This window comes from Pundamilia nyererei, unplaced genomic scaffold (assembly GCF_000239375.1).
Source record: "Pundamilia nyererei isolate P.nyererei 1_Seehausen unplaced genomic scaffold, PunNye1.0 scaffold00424, whole genome shotgun sequence".
Lineage (NCBI taxonomy): Eukaryota > Metazoa > Chordata > Actinopteri > Cichliformes > Cichlidae > Pundamilia > Pundamilia nyererei.
In genome coordinates this window covers 198,431-211,336 of record NW_005187825.1, presented here as the reverse complement: position 1 = coordinate 211,336, position 12,906 = coordinate 198,431, and the positions used below count along the sequence as shown (strand labels likewise).

Here is a 12,906-nt window from a genome sequence, read left to right as displayed (position 1 = left end):
GTGTGTGTGTGTGTGTGTGTTAGTGTGTGGGGTGATTTAAACTGTAGCTTTTCCTTTTGTGTACAGTCCCTGAAACCAAATCCAAAGAAAAGAAACACAAACACAGACATCTATACAAACAATGAGGTGTGTGCGTTGACTGTGTGACAGCAGGGTCAGGCTCCAGCATCCCCGGGCCGACCTGGGTGACTGGATTACATACAGCTGCTCGCAGGCTCGGTGACCCACCTGCTTCAGCAGGGAACAAAGCTGCTCGTGTAGCACGTTAACCTAAGATGATGAGAGCCTGTTCCTACTTCTTCATGGACTCAGCCAGATCTGCAGCTCCGCACGTGTAAAACCGACTGAGTGTGAGCAGCTCTCAAACCTCAGCACGCCAACAAAGAAATAAACAAGTTGGTCATAAATGTGTAAGAGCATGTGTTGGTCAGCTTGCTTCAGTCTTCCCTCATTCACAGAAGTCAGCGATGGATTTTTGCAGCGTCTGTCTAAATTGACAACGCAGAATAAACCCCGCCTCCCCCTTGTTTGATGATCTGGTCTGGTCCAGGTTCAGCCCTTCCGAGCTGATGTTAAACAGCCAAGCAGACGGCGAGGTGTGTTTCAGAAGAAGACACACCGGTGGAAACGAAACTCCTAGTGAAGGAAGCTGCTGGACTTCCTCAGCGTTAGCCAGTTTACCTTATTTCTATTAGAAAAATAATGTTTTTGTGTTTAGCCAACACTTAGTGGGTGCAGGCACACTCTTTGTGCATGTGTGTACTAAATCATGTATCTGCCTCACTGCTGCCAGGACACACAAATCAAACCTCAGACTGTCCCACACTCACTCCCGACACTGAAGGAGCCCCACTGATATCTGAAGGAGCACAGGAGCTCATTGTTCGTCTATGCACTGTTTATTTAGTAATAATAAGACCTTATGGTTATAGCCCACATAAACAGTTTTGCACGCTGCCTGTGACTGCTGCCTTCAGCAAGCTAAATCAGATGAAACCCTGCTAGAGTTGGCCATGAAGGTGAACCGCTCTGAGGGGTCACGGTTCATGGAGACAGAGGTTCTCTCAATCTCAGTACAAACCACCAGGTGGCGCATTACCCAGTGTTGAAGGTTGGTGGCAGGCCCAGACGGAGACGACACACCACAGCAGGTACATGACTACAGGTGGGTTTCATAAGCAGCCCGTGTTAAAAATTAAATATCACCAGTAGCTGCAAACAGCTGTGATCGCTCCGTTGATCCTTCACTAGCAAACTGTGACACAAGCTGGCAGAGAGGCAGCAGTCCTGCCTGAAGCTCACAGCACAGCCTCAGCGCAGCATACCGAAGACCATAGCAGGGAGTCTGTGATGGGTGCTGCCCGTTAGCTGTCTAACATCACACTGTTCAAGAGACTCGGTGTGATGTTGACACCAACAAGAAATGAGCAGAGTTGAATCCTTGTTCAGAGAGAGGCACAGCACCCACACAGCCTCTCTGCACCAGGCTGGTGTCGGTCAGCCGTGGCAGGATTCATTTACTGCCCTAAAATTGCTAATACACTAATACTCCACTAGGCCAGCATTCAACAACACCCTACAGTAACTGTAAGTATGGATGAATTATCAGCAAAGTATCAAAAATAACTCCTTTTTAGTACTTTGAGCATTTGTGGGGAAAATTCCTGGAAATGGTCCAACCCCCCATCCATCCACCACCACAGCAACTGTCATCATGTGTATCAATATACACTCATGTGGCAAAAACAACTGGGATACGTCTTTTGTCCATATAGCCCAGCCCTGTAGAGGTGACACCATTTCTGTGGCAGCCGCCTTACACCAGATCCAATAACGGTGTGAAACCCTGCACCAGTCCCCTCTACCTACACCTGCCTCCAGCCAAAGAGGCAGACAATGTCCTGAAGACATGACAACAGATGGTGCAGCCTGTCTGTCTCCTGTGTTTGACAGCGCTGTAAGACTGGTCAGGGCTTCAGGACACCTGTTCTGGCACAAATAAAGAGGACGTACTGGACACTTGTCCTCTGACAACACCAGCGTGACTGTGCAGAGCCTACACCATTAAACAGCTGCAGACACGGGACACGACACGTAAAGGTGTCCCACTGTGGGCTGCGGCGTGCACACAGATCTGCCTCTGAGGTGTGACTGAGGCACCGGGAGCTGCTGAAGCCTCCATCAAAGCGCCAGAACACGTCCCCGGGACCGGGTCCACGCAATCTCCACACGGGTGCCCTTTCTTACATAACCCAAAAAGGATCTGCGTTTCCGGCTGGAATTGAACCAACAACCTCCCGCCGGCCATGACCGTGTGGCTCAGTGGCACACTGGTCTTATGTCTACATGCAATCATTTGAATACCTTGCAGAAAAACCGCAATACCGGAACAACTTTTACAACCCACTTCCGCCTTTGACTCCAACATGGTGACATATGCGGATATGAATGCTGGGAGCCACGGTGCTGTCAGCAGCAGCGACTGTACAGGCAGCTAGAGTCCAGACCACAGCGTCCGCTGACTGCCCAACACACACACAGTGCAACAGCGTGTCATAACTGCTCACACGCTAACACTGATGTGGCTCAGAGCCTGTTTTGTACTCACCCTTTTCTCAAACGGGCTGTCTCTGTTGGCTTTGGGGGTCAGGGTGGACCAGAGCACCAACAGGCCCAGAAACGTGCCGATGACCAGCAGGCTCCGCAGAATGAATCCCACTTTGAGCCTCATGTTAGCAGCAGCCGCTACGCTGCGTTAGCTTCAAGTTAGCACGGGAGCTAAGCAGCTAATAGCTTGTGCTGAATGTTGAACAGGCTCCTGCTGACGCAGCGACCTCCGCCTCCACTACACCGACACGCCGTGCCTCTCCATGCTAGGAACAGTTTCTTCTTCTTCGGTTGTTTCTCGGTCGTGTCCGGCTCTCTGAGGCGCCGTGTAGATGTAGACGCAGTACCACCACCTGTGGGGCTGTGCTGCTGCACGGACGACAATGCTGGTAGGCTGTGGTCTCCACTGCTGACAGGCTCACGCACGGGCTTAAAAGCAGGTATTACTGGGTGTGGAGACAAACAAGAGGTCGGTCCTGTCTGGTTTGTTCGTCATTAGGAGGGATGTGGCTCATTGTCCACGTCATATACAATTGTAAAAAGTGCATCCAAGGGAACAGTAGGCATTGGTAGCATTCACACGGAGTTAATATGAAAGCATTCAGAATAAAGGTACGGGGTGATAATAAGTCCAAATCATTAGAAGCAATGATTCGGTCTCACCTGGTACCAAGAGGATGCAGAGAGCTGAATCACAGGTGTGTACAGGTAACTGTACAACACCTCAGATGTGTCTGGCCTGATTTAAGCCACATAAAGACGTGGACATGCCAACACACTGAAAGGCACTCAACCAATTAAACGCCTGCATGTTTTGTACAACCACACACCTCGCTGAGGTATTTCCACACCCGACCTTCAAATAAATAACTTTACCAAGGAAATAAGAAATTGAAGAGGATTAGATATGACACACTTTATTCATCCCAAACGTTGGGAAATGATCACATTACAGCAGTCACAACATGAAAACAGCCTCACTCAATAAAATAAATATGACATCACAAAACGAGCAGCTCAGAAAGATTAAAAAATACACACGAAGCTGAAGTGAAATGAATAAATACAAGTGAAATCGCAAAGTCATGAAGGGTTATCCAGTGTTGTTCTGATCAGTGTTGGACTGAACTCTGACGGTAACAGCAATGATGGAGGACGGGTACCATCACACTGGGGTCCAGGACATTTCCATGAAATATATTCATCCAGTCACCAGGATGAGCCTGATGTCGGTCACCCTGGAGCCTTCACGTCATCAGATCTTTGTCTTCTCCGTGACCCTTGGAAGCAGGTGAAGTTGAACAATGAAACTACAATGATGGCTGAAACAGGCGCTCAGCTCAATCACGGTGAAGACTGTCCATCGCCAAGCTAAGGCGAGACCTACAGACTGAGACCCGATAAGACCAGCAGAGCAAACAGCAGTCGTTTCAGCACCTAAAGTTCATGAGGAGTCATTAGGCTAAACAAAAGGAAGAAAAACAATCAAATTCTGTTTAGGACACAAAGACAAATTGTCCCCATTGTAACTAAAGTTCTAGTGAAAGAAACAGGTCGTCAGTTATGGCGATGAAAGTAATCTGCTGTGCAACAGAGCGAGTACAGCATGCAGCAGGTCTGCGTGTTCTCGTGTGAAATGTCGGCGGACTCGGTGTAACCACAGAGCGGTGATATCAGCGTGCACGGTGGCGTCACTGCTCGTTGCTTCTGTAGTCCAGGTAGTGAGTGAGCAGGCCGGGCAGAGGAAGCACAGGGAGCAAGTTCAGTCTGGATCGCCCAATCAGATTTCTGATCTGAAGACGACACAACTGGCAGAGACTCCTTGGAGAAGCTAGAAGGAGACAGAGACAGAGCTGCTGTGACTCAGACCGACTTCGTTTCATCTGGTTCTACACAATAACAGAGTCACCACAGCAGCACATGACCAGTACCTTCAAAGGCCAGCAGCAGCTGGTGTGTTTTCCCACCAGGGGGCGCCAGCTCCACCGGCCGCTGATTGTTGCCGTCTCGGAAGTTAGTATTCGCCCCGTAGTCGAGCAGCAGTGACACCTGATCTGCGCTGTCCTGTCTGACAGCCGCATGCAGAGGGCTGTCGCAGCCTCTGCCCACACTTACATCTGCTCCTAGATCAGACACACCCACAGAGCCATGAAACGTGACCATGGACGGTCGACACAGAGACATTTACCTGCTCTTGTCTGACAGACCACTCCAGCTGCTCCAGACCACAAGCACATTTGTTCACACATCATCCTACAACACTTTTTCCTGCAGCCTGAAGCACTTTCCAGAGCTTTTACTCACACACAAGGCCGATCTGGATTAATCAAAGAAACCCTTCATACATGTATTTGGACTGTGGGTGTGGAGACTCTCCACACACAAAGACCAGCCGACCAGAACAATCAAACCCAGATCCTTCCTGCTGTGAGAGCGCAGTGCTCACCACCATGCGGACTGTCCTCTATTATTTTTTTAGGACGTGGCCTGTTAAACAAATTTCCCAGGTGTGGGACTAACAAAGGTTTATTTTTCCTTATCTTTCCATACCTTATCTTATCTTATCTAACACGCTCGGGAGGAAGCCGCACTCTTGTGTGTTAACACTGACATGACCGTGACTCTGGTCTCTAACCCTGACCTAACACTCTCCTCTTTGCAGTGCATCTCCCCATAGTCTGTCCTCGGGGTTAATCATAATAATAATACGTTTTATTTGAGGGCGCCTTACAAAAAGAAAAAACATATCAATAAAAAATTGATTCAAATACATTTAAATAGAAAAACAACAAACAAGATTTGACAACAAGTAAGATCTGTATTAAAGTGAGTAAGCCAGTTTAAACAGGCTTTGAGCTGTGACTTAAATACGGGAATCTATATTTCCTATGAGTAGGGATGGGTATCAAACCCGGTTCTTGTTGAGAACCGGTTCCCACTGTTTCAGTTCCTTGGAGTTGTTTGCCATTTTTGCAAACGATTCCCTTATCGATTCCAGTCGCCCTGAATGACGTCACCACGTTGTGGAGCGTCATTTACCCGGCAGGAAACACGGCGCGTAAGCGGCTCAAACGCTCAAAAGTTTGGTTATGCTTTACAAGAACGGATGACAACAGCTCTGCTCCCCACAGTGAGGAGACGAGCACAAGGAACAACAAGATGAGTGGCAGATCTGAGAGAGCGGGAAACAGTGGAGATATGAAGCAGATCACAGAGATGAGGAGGGCCAAGGTTATGGATGCACTTAAACGTGAGAACCAAGATTTTTACGTTTATCTTGGCTTCTGTGGGCAACCAGCTGTTGAAGAACTGGTAATATAGTCTCTTAAAGGAGTTATGACCCCAGCTGCTGGTTATGAGACGTTAGTGACTTCATATTTTCACTTTTTCCACCTTCAGATGTATTTCCACGGTTACGGGAGCTTTCATTTTAGCACGAGCGTCAGAGCTGTCAGGTGATTGTTCAGAGGACTCCAAAGCTTGAAACATCAGTCACAGTCCTGCAGACATGAGCCGCATCAGGTGAAGCTACTCAGCTTTGTAGTGAATGAGACTCACACCTCTGTGCAGCAGGACCTTTGAGCAGGCTGTGTGTCGGTGCAGACAGCTCACATACAGAGGAGAGCCCAGGTGGGAAACTTCATAATCTGGATCTGCTCCATGAGACAGCAGGGCCTCCACACAGTGGCTGTTACCTGCACGTGTACACACATAGTTGCAGTTAACACGTGTTACCCATAGTCAAACAGTGCGCTGGCTATATTTACCTCTCTTGCAGGCTTCGTGCAAAGCTGAGGGAAAGTGTGTGTGATGCGCACGCGTGTGTGCGCCGCTCTGCAGGAGCAGTTCCACACAGCCGACGCTCCCCGACGTACAGCAGTTGTACAGAGGAGTGACACCATCAATGGTAGCAGCGTTCACCTAGACACACACAAACAGCTGCTGGACACAAACACACGGTGCGTCCATGCAGATGTACAGATGGTGCTGATACTCACATTAGCTCCAGCATTTAGTAAAGCTCTGACACAGGCGACGTGTCCTGATAGACAGGCTTCGTGAAGAGGAGTCACATGATCGATGGTGACAATGTTGGCGTGATAGCCCTGAAAAACAGATGTAAATAACGGGACGTGTGTCGGCTTTATTCAAACCGATAAGCGATTACCGGAGCCTCACATCGATGTCCAGTTACCTGGGCCAGCAGAGTGCGCAGGGCAAGCAGCCGACCCTGAGAAGCTGCTTCATGGAGAGGAGAACGATCTGCCCAGGACCCTGAAAACACACAGAAAAAATGCAGACATGTAGTAGAAAGTGGAAAACAAAGCACCAGCCTGAGCTCATTAATGACTGATGTGCTTTCAAACTCTGTCTCAGGCTTAGTTTGAAGATCAGGAATTTCACGATGAAACAGTAACATGTTTGTCCATGTGAGGACTTCTATGATGACACCCTGCCGTTGTGTTGCTGAACACTAAGCAGTAGAGCATCTCCCTTCTCTGCGACCCATGGACACACATCACACGTGCGGCCTGACACGCTCTCTAAACCACAACAGGAACGCTTTGAATCCCACACACTGGAGGCATGTGGCTCCATGCTCCACTGTATCTTACTGTGGAGCTGAAGGGCTCCGCAGTAAGATATAGCGTAAGGATCTTCTTGTGGCAGGGCTGCCACAAACTATTATTCTGATAGTCGACTAGTCACAGATTATTTTTGCCATTAGTCGACTAATCAGATCATCATCCATTGGACGTAAAACTGCGCACTTATTTAACTATCATTAGCTTACAGCTTGAGGTGTTTAAGGTATGTGCTAACTAAAAATAAAGACAAGATGATAGTTTATTAAACTTTTAACAAACTCAGCCGTCTGCTCCTTGCTATCTAAAATATAACAGGACACTGGAGTAAACTCTCGACCATCTCAGACTTCTGTTTAATCAGCTGTCTGTTTGACGTTTATTCAGCTGTGTCAAAACTAACTTTAATCTCAGCCAAACCGATTTACTCAGGGACAAATAAAACACAAAAAAAAGCCAAACAATAACAGTTTTAAGTTATCTAAGTGACTTATATATCATGTTTAACCCAAATAGCGAAAGTCCACGGTGGGTTTGAAAACGATTTGCCGGGAGTCTGCAATTCTCGTCGGCTCGAGTGACCATTGAACCCCCCGGCTCGCTATCGAGCTGGTGGGTAACAGATGTCTCCGAAAACGTCAGAGCGCTTTTGCAAATATGTGGTGTCTTGATAAACCGAGCAGATATTTGAAGTTTACAGCTACATTCTTGCCTGAAAATATGTTAGAAGTTTGTTTTGCGACCCAGAATGATTAAGAAGAGTAATATTAAAACTCAGTAGCTGCCGCCATTGTTGGAAACTGGAATTGGCTGAGCCGTGCTAAATCTGGGGAAAAGTAGGACGCATTTGTCGGCTGCATTTGGGAAGCCTTTGTCACATCGCTGTAACGTAATCGGCCTTCAAATGCGGCCTCCAAAGGATGCGGCCTGAATTTGGACATATCGACGATACCGGAGTTGCTTCTTCTTCTTCGGGGTTTAACGGCAGCTGGCATCCTTGTGCATGCAGTGCTGCCATCTTCTGTTTCAGTCCATTATTCCACTCTTAAATCCTGCTACTTATTCCTGCGTCTTTCAGGACAAATTTAATAGTCAACACTTCGTTTAAAGCCTTTAAACGAAGTGTTGACTATTAAATTTGTCGTTGGCGATTTTGATAGTCGACTAATCGTGGCTTATTTCGCTCTTATAGAACATTTCACTCGCTGGGCACACGTCCTCATTTTATGTTTGACAGCATTTTAGTAGGTAAAGGTGAAGCTTGGACATGAGTTGAGCTGTGGTTTGGGGAAGGCGTCGAAGGGGATCGGCGACAGCTCCCGGGCCTGACAGATCCCCATGTACTTAATAGAAGAGAAGAAGCTAAAGCAGGGTGGGCGGGTGGGGCACGTAAACGAGAATGAACAGCTTGCAGAACTGGGGGAACCTATATAGATGAGAACCGGAAGGAGCGTGTTTGGAGGCGTGGCCCTGCTCCTGAAATTGCTGCTTAATCTGCAATTAAGGTAGAAAACAGGACGAATCACAAAGAATTGCACTTAATGAGAAACGTGATTTTTACTTGTTTTGTAGCAGGGCGTCAGCACCTGCATTTGGAGCTCGTCAGCACGTCCTCAGCTGTCACTGCAGCACACACCACAGACCCACACACTGTCTCACGTCCAACATACCCATATCTCCGTCTCCCCACGGCACATCCAGCCACTGGTAGATATAGGACATTTTGACTTAAGCAGAATCCCTCCACTCCTCCTGTTTGTCCTTCCTGTATGCGGGACACGTCAGACTAAGAATCACCTCGCCATCGAAACACCAACAAAACACTGAGAATGATCAGATGAGACTATAATGAGCTGGATCACTGACAGGCTCCTCCTGTGGCAGAGCACTGAGCAGTGTCTCCAGATCATAACAACGAACCTCTCTGATCAAAAAGCTGAGCCCACTCTGTCAGTGAGTCACTAATTCAATGAATCTGCCTTCAGCCGCAAAGAAATGTGTAATGTTTCTGTTAAGAGTGCACAGTTAATGCTCAGTCATCCAGGTAAGGAAATCCCAAAAGGTTGGTTCTGTTCATCTGGATGTTTCAGTGGGAGAAACGTTTGGTCATCATCCAGGTGACAGTACACAGTTAAGTAGGAACGCAGCCTTGCTCCAGTGAGCTGCTGCTGGCGTCCTGTGGATGGTACGACACAGCTGCCGCGGGGTTTAACTGGGCTACATTTAAATAAGCTTTCTGCAGGTTTTACAGATGTGTCATTAAATCATTTTGTATCAAAAACATGTTCACAGGGCTGACTTTAGGTTAATGTTATCATAGTTTTCTATTTTCTAATTTGTTTTATTTCATCTGGACTTTTTGCTTTTGATTCGGTTTAGTTTGAGTCATTTTCCGTGTTCAGTTTAGTCGTTATTGTTTGAAAATGTTTAGTTTCATGTTATGAACTAAAAAGTCTTTTAGTTGTAGTTAACTGTAATAACCCTAACCCTGCATGGCCCACATTAACACTAACTAACCAAAACCAATTTAGAAGCATTCATTAACCAAAGGTTGAAACCTGAACCTTCAAACTGCACGTGTGTGACGTGTTCACAGCATTAACCACCTCCAGCCTCAGAAACTCCTGAAAACAGACGCGTGCTGCTGCACTGGGAGTCTTCCTCACTCTTACAATGAAGCGCTGCAGGAATCTTTCAGAACATAACAGGATACAATCACAAGTCCCTAAAATGTTTTACTTGAAACAGCCCACTTTCCCTCACCCTCCACCTTATGTAGGAACATTTCATTCACACATCTTTTGAAAATAACTTTTAGTAACATCTGCCAGCGTAGCTCTGTGCTAGCTGGGTCAGCTGGTTGGTAACGTTTGTCAGTGGTGCCAGACTTGGGTATCCTGACTATTTGAAACTGGCTTTCTAAAACAGGACACTGGAGGGTGTAGTAAGCAAGTCTGATATGGCCAGGCTATCTTTAGTTAGCGGGTTTGAAAAAAAAGCGCAGTCAAGTCCGAGACAGAGACAGAGATCACGACAGACGTCTGTCAAAAATAGAAGAAAAATGAATGCAAAGCTCGTTTGCAAGCACAAAGAAACTTCCTATGAAGGTCGTAAACAGCTGGAGCCGCTCTCAGCTAGCTGGCTGCGAGGCAGGGTGCCTGCACAGTGCTGACACAGAGGGCAGTCCCACTCACATTCACGCCTGTGGCCAGTGTAGTGTGTCTGTGGACTGTGTGAGGACAAGAATATCCATTCTGTTCATCGCATCATAGACCTTAGTGCTGCCTCCATTAGATCAGTATTTACTGACTGAACATGTAACAAACAGCTCACAAATACACTGAGCAGCTTTCTGTGTTCGGCTAATTATGACCCAGCATTAAAGCACATGTATGCATTTCTGTATCAATAACTGAATGCATGATGAATTCCGCTAACACAGAATTTTTACTTAACTTTGTTTACCGACATTATTCAAACATAGCATGTACAGTATATGTACTGTACAGCTGAAAATGGAGGTGTATGCTGAGGTCTGTGAACCTCCATTGTTTCTAACAGCCAGCAGGGATGACATGTCCACTGATGATTAAAAAAAATCAGATTTCAAAGAAACCTAAGGGAAAAGACCCTTGAGCTGCCTTCATGACATTCTTTTCTCCCTAAACCTCCAACGCCCGAGGATAAATGGCCCTCCCTGAGCCCGGTTCTGTTGGAGGTCTCTTCCTGTTAAAGGGGAGTTCTTCCTCCATTCTCTTACCAGGTGCGTGGAGAACACAGGCGATGGGCACATTGTTGGGTTTTCTGTATAATGTGGTAAGATCTGTACTTCACGACACAAAGTGCCTGTTGTAAACACAGAAGCGAGTGCTCTGTGCTTGTGTAATAAAGAGATTATTGTGTTCTTCTCATTTAAATGTAGGCCTTACTGCAGTTTCACGTGATAAAGTTCAAACACAGTTATTTTGGACAGGTATACTGATGCTGTGCCATTAATCGGGAGTTTTGCGTGGGTATTTTCACAAGTAGTGCTGCTGATTTAGCTTAAGGATCTTCAATCCAGCTGCTTCACAGAGCAGCAGCTCTTCAGTGCAAACCCCGTTTAAATGTACCACCTTAGTATAAAAGCACCCGGCCGGCAGTGTTTCCATACGTCTGCTCAGCTCCAGTCAAACTGCTGGAGGCCCCGCTTGGCCCTGGAGCAGGGCTGTTCCAAACACGCTCAAATTCCACCTGACAGCCACACACTTGTAGAAAGTGTGTTATTTACACTGACACTCTGATAGGGACTATTTACAGAAATCCCCCCGCCACCAATGTGCTTCCACCCAAAACACATCAATGCGCCCACCTTGGCTGGTAAGAATTCCCCAGCAGGCCCGCTTCCTCTCCGAGACGTGCCTCGGCAGCAGGCCCGGCTCAGCACCTCTTTTCCGGGACACTTCGGTAGCTCCACACGGCCCCGGCAGCATGTTCCGACTACTCCGAACTCCGCTGCAATACTGCAGGCAGCAGCAGCTCGGAAAGGAGGAGGGCGAGCTGGGAGTCTTATGATTGGCTGAAGAGGTTTGTTTGCGTTCGGGGCACATGGCCATCTCACATGTGCGCCCACGTGTGGAGCATAGATACAGAGCGCTCCCCAGTCGGACCCACTCCAGACTAGTGATGGGATTTCCGGATCTTTTTAGAGAACCGAATCTTTCGGCTCGACTCACTAAAAAGATTCGACTCTTTCGGATCCGAGCCGACTCTTCAGGTTGTTTTGTTGCTTTAATTAATTTATTATTAACAATAATATAAAATAATGCACAAAATGAATTACTAATGTGAAAAAAGTGTTTTTATTTATATATGTTTATATATAAATATATGCGGTGGCCCCTAGAGACAAAACGCGTACAAACTCCAAAACACATTTCTAGCGTTAACTGAACTTCCAAAACAGAGCTACCTAGATCATTTAAATTACACAATTGAAAGCATATGTGTATTGTTTGTGTATTTATACACAAGCTGTATTTATACACAAGCACTCATATATATTCAAATAATTTAAAAACAAATGTTCATTTACTTGTTACTACCACACACCAAATCCGGTCGTTGGTACTTGCTGGCTTGTGTAGCCACTAGGTAACAAAAGCTCAACACTGCGCCCAGCATCCTGGAGCACTTCTGTTGTCTTTTGTACGTGTTTTTACGTGCTTCGGAGTTTGTACGTGCTTCAGAGTTCGTAACTGTTTTGAAGTTTGTACATGCTTTGTCTCTAGGTGCCACCGCAAATATACTTTTATTTATTCACTCCACATAAAATGTAATAAATAAATCATATAATACAAAAACAAACTATTCACATTTCAACTTTTAACTATTTAAATTTTCAGCTTTTTCATTTTAAACAAATTTAAAGTGAAACAACACAAAACACTGCAAACCACAACACAAATAAATATAAATTAAAATATGAAAACAAAAAGAAGATGCACATTCTCTGTCATATGGGCCTGCATGAATAAACTTTCTGAATCCTTTATCATCTGCAACTGAAAATAGTTGTGGATGATTACTATGCCTTTCTAATGTGACGTTGTTGTCCCTGGCTCTCTTTCTCTCTCTCTTCCGCTATGTTCCTGAGCTACTGCGAGTGTAACTATCGCCCCTCCCCCCTCTGCTCAGCGTAAAGCACAAGGCTCGCGTGCGGAGTGAAGCGGGA

General features: G+C 46.5%; 2 protein-coding genes across 4 annotated transcripts in view; both read right to left on the bottom strand.

The window, feature by feature from the left end:
- galnt7 (UDP-N-acetyl-alpha-D-galactosamine: polypeptide N-acetylgalactosaminyltransferase 7) overlaps positions 1–3,112 on the bottom strand; it is a 17,073-nt gene extending 13,961 nt beyond the window's left edge. For both annotated transcript variants that reach the window (XM_005753380.1, XM_005753381.1), the window contains exon 1: positions 2,609–3,112. In XM_005753380.1, the coding sequence (XP_005753437.1) occupies positions 2,609–2,731 (123 nt within the window). In that variant the 5' untranslated portion in view covers positions 2,732–3,112. The remainder of the gene's footprint in view (positions 1–2,608) is intronic.
- Positions 3,113–3,508: 396 nt separating this feature from the next.
- LOC102213454 (ankyrin repeat and SOCS box protein 5-like) lies at positions 3,509–11,827 on the bottom strand. Of its 2 annotated transcripts, XM_013916007.1 has the most exons (8): positions 11,545–11,605; positions 8,864–8,958; positions 6,803–6,882; positions 6,606–6,713; positions 6,375–6,528; positions 6,168–6,302; positions 4,539–4,730; positions 3,509–4,438 (listed from the first exon to the last, which is right to left on the bottom strand). In XM_013916007.1, exons 2-8 carry the CDS (start codon positions 8,913–8,915, stop codon positions 4,299–4,301), a joined length of 861 nt encoding a protein of 286 aa, XP_013771461.1. In that variant the 5' UTR covers positions 8,916–8,958; positions 11,545–11,605; the 3' UTR covers positions 3,509–4,298. The 2 variants fall into 2 exon arrangements, with proteins under 2 accessions (XP_013771461.1, XP_005753436.1); XM_005753379.2 differs by lacking the exon at positions 8,864–8,958 and having other exon boundaries at positions 11,545–11,827.
- Between the last annotated feature and the right edge of the window lie 1,079 nt (positions 11,828–12,906).

Excerpts from the sequence above, each read along its gene's own strand:
- LOC102213454 (XM_005753379.2), bottom strand. The coding sequence starts at position 11,788 with ATGGCCATGTGCCCCGAACGCAAACAAACCTCTTCAGCCAATCATAAG. Across the intron at positions 6,883-11,544 it reads GGGAATTCTTACCAGCCAAG|GGTCCTGGGCAGATCGTTCT; the intron begins GTGGGCGCATTG and ends GTGTGTTTTCAG. Across the intron at positions 4,439-4,538 it reads GCTGCTGCTGGCCTTTGAAG|CTTCTCCAAGGAGTCTCTGC; the intron begins GTACTGGTCATG and ends GTCTCCTTCTAG.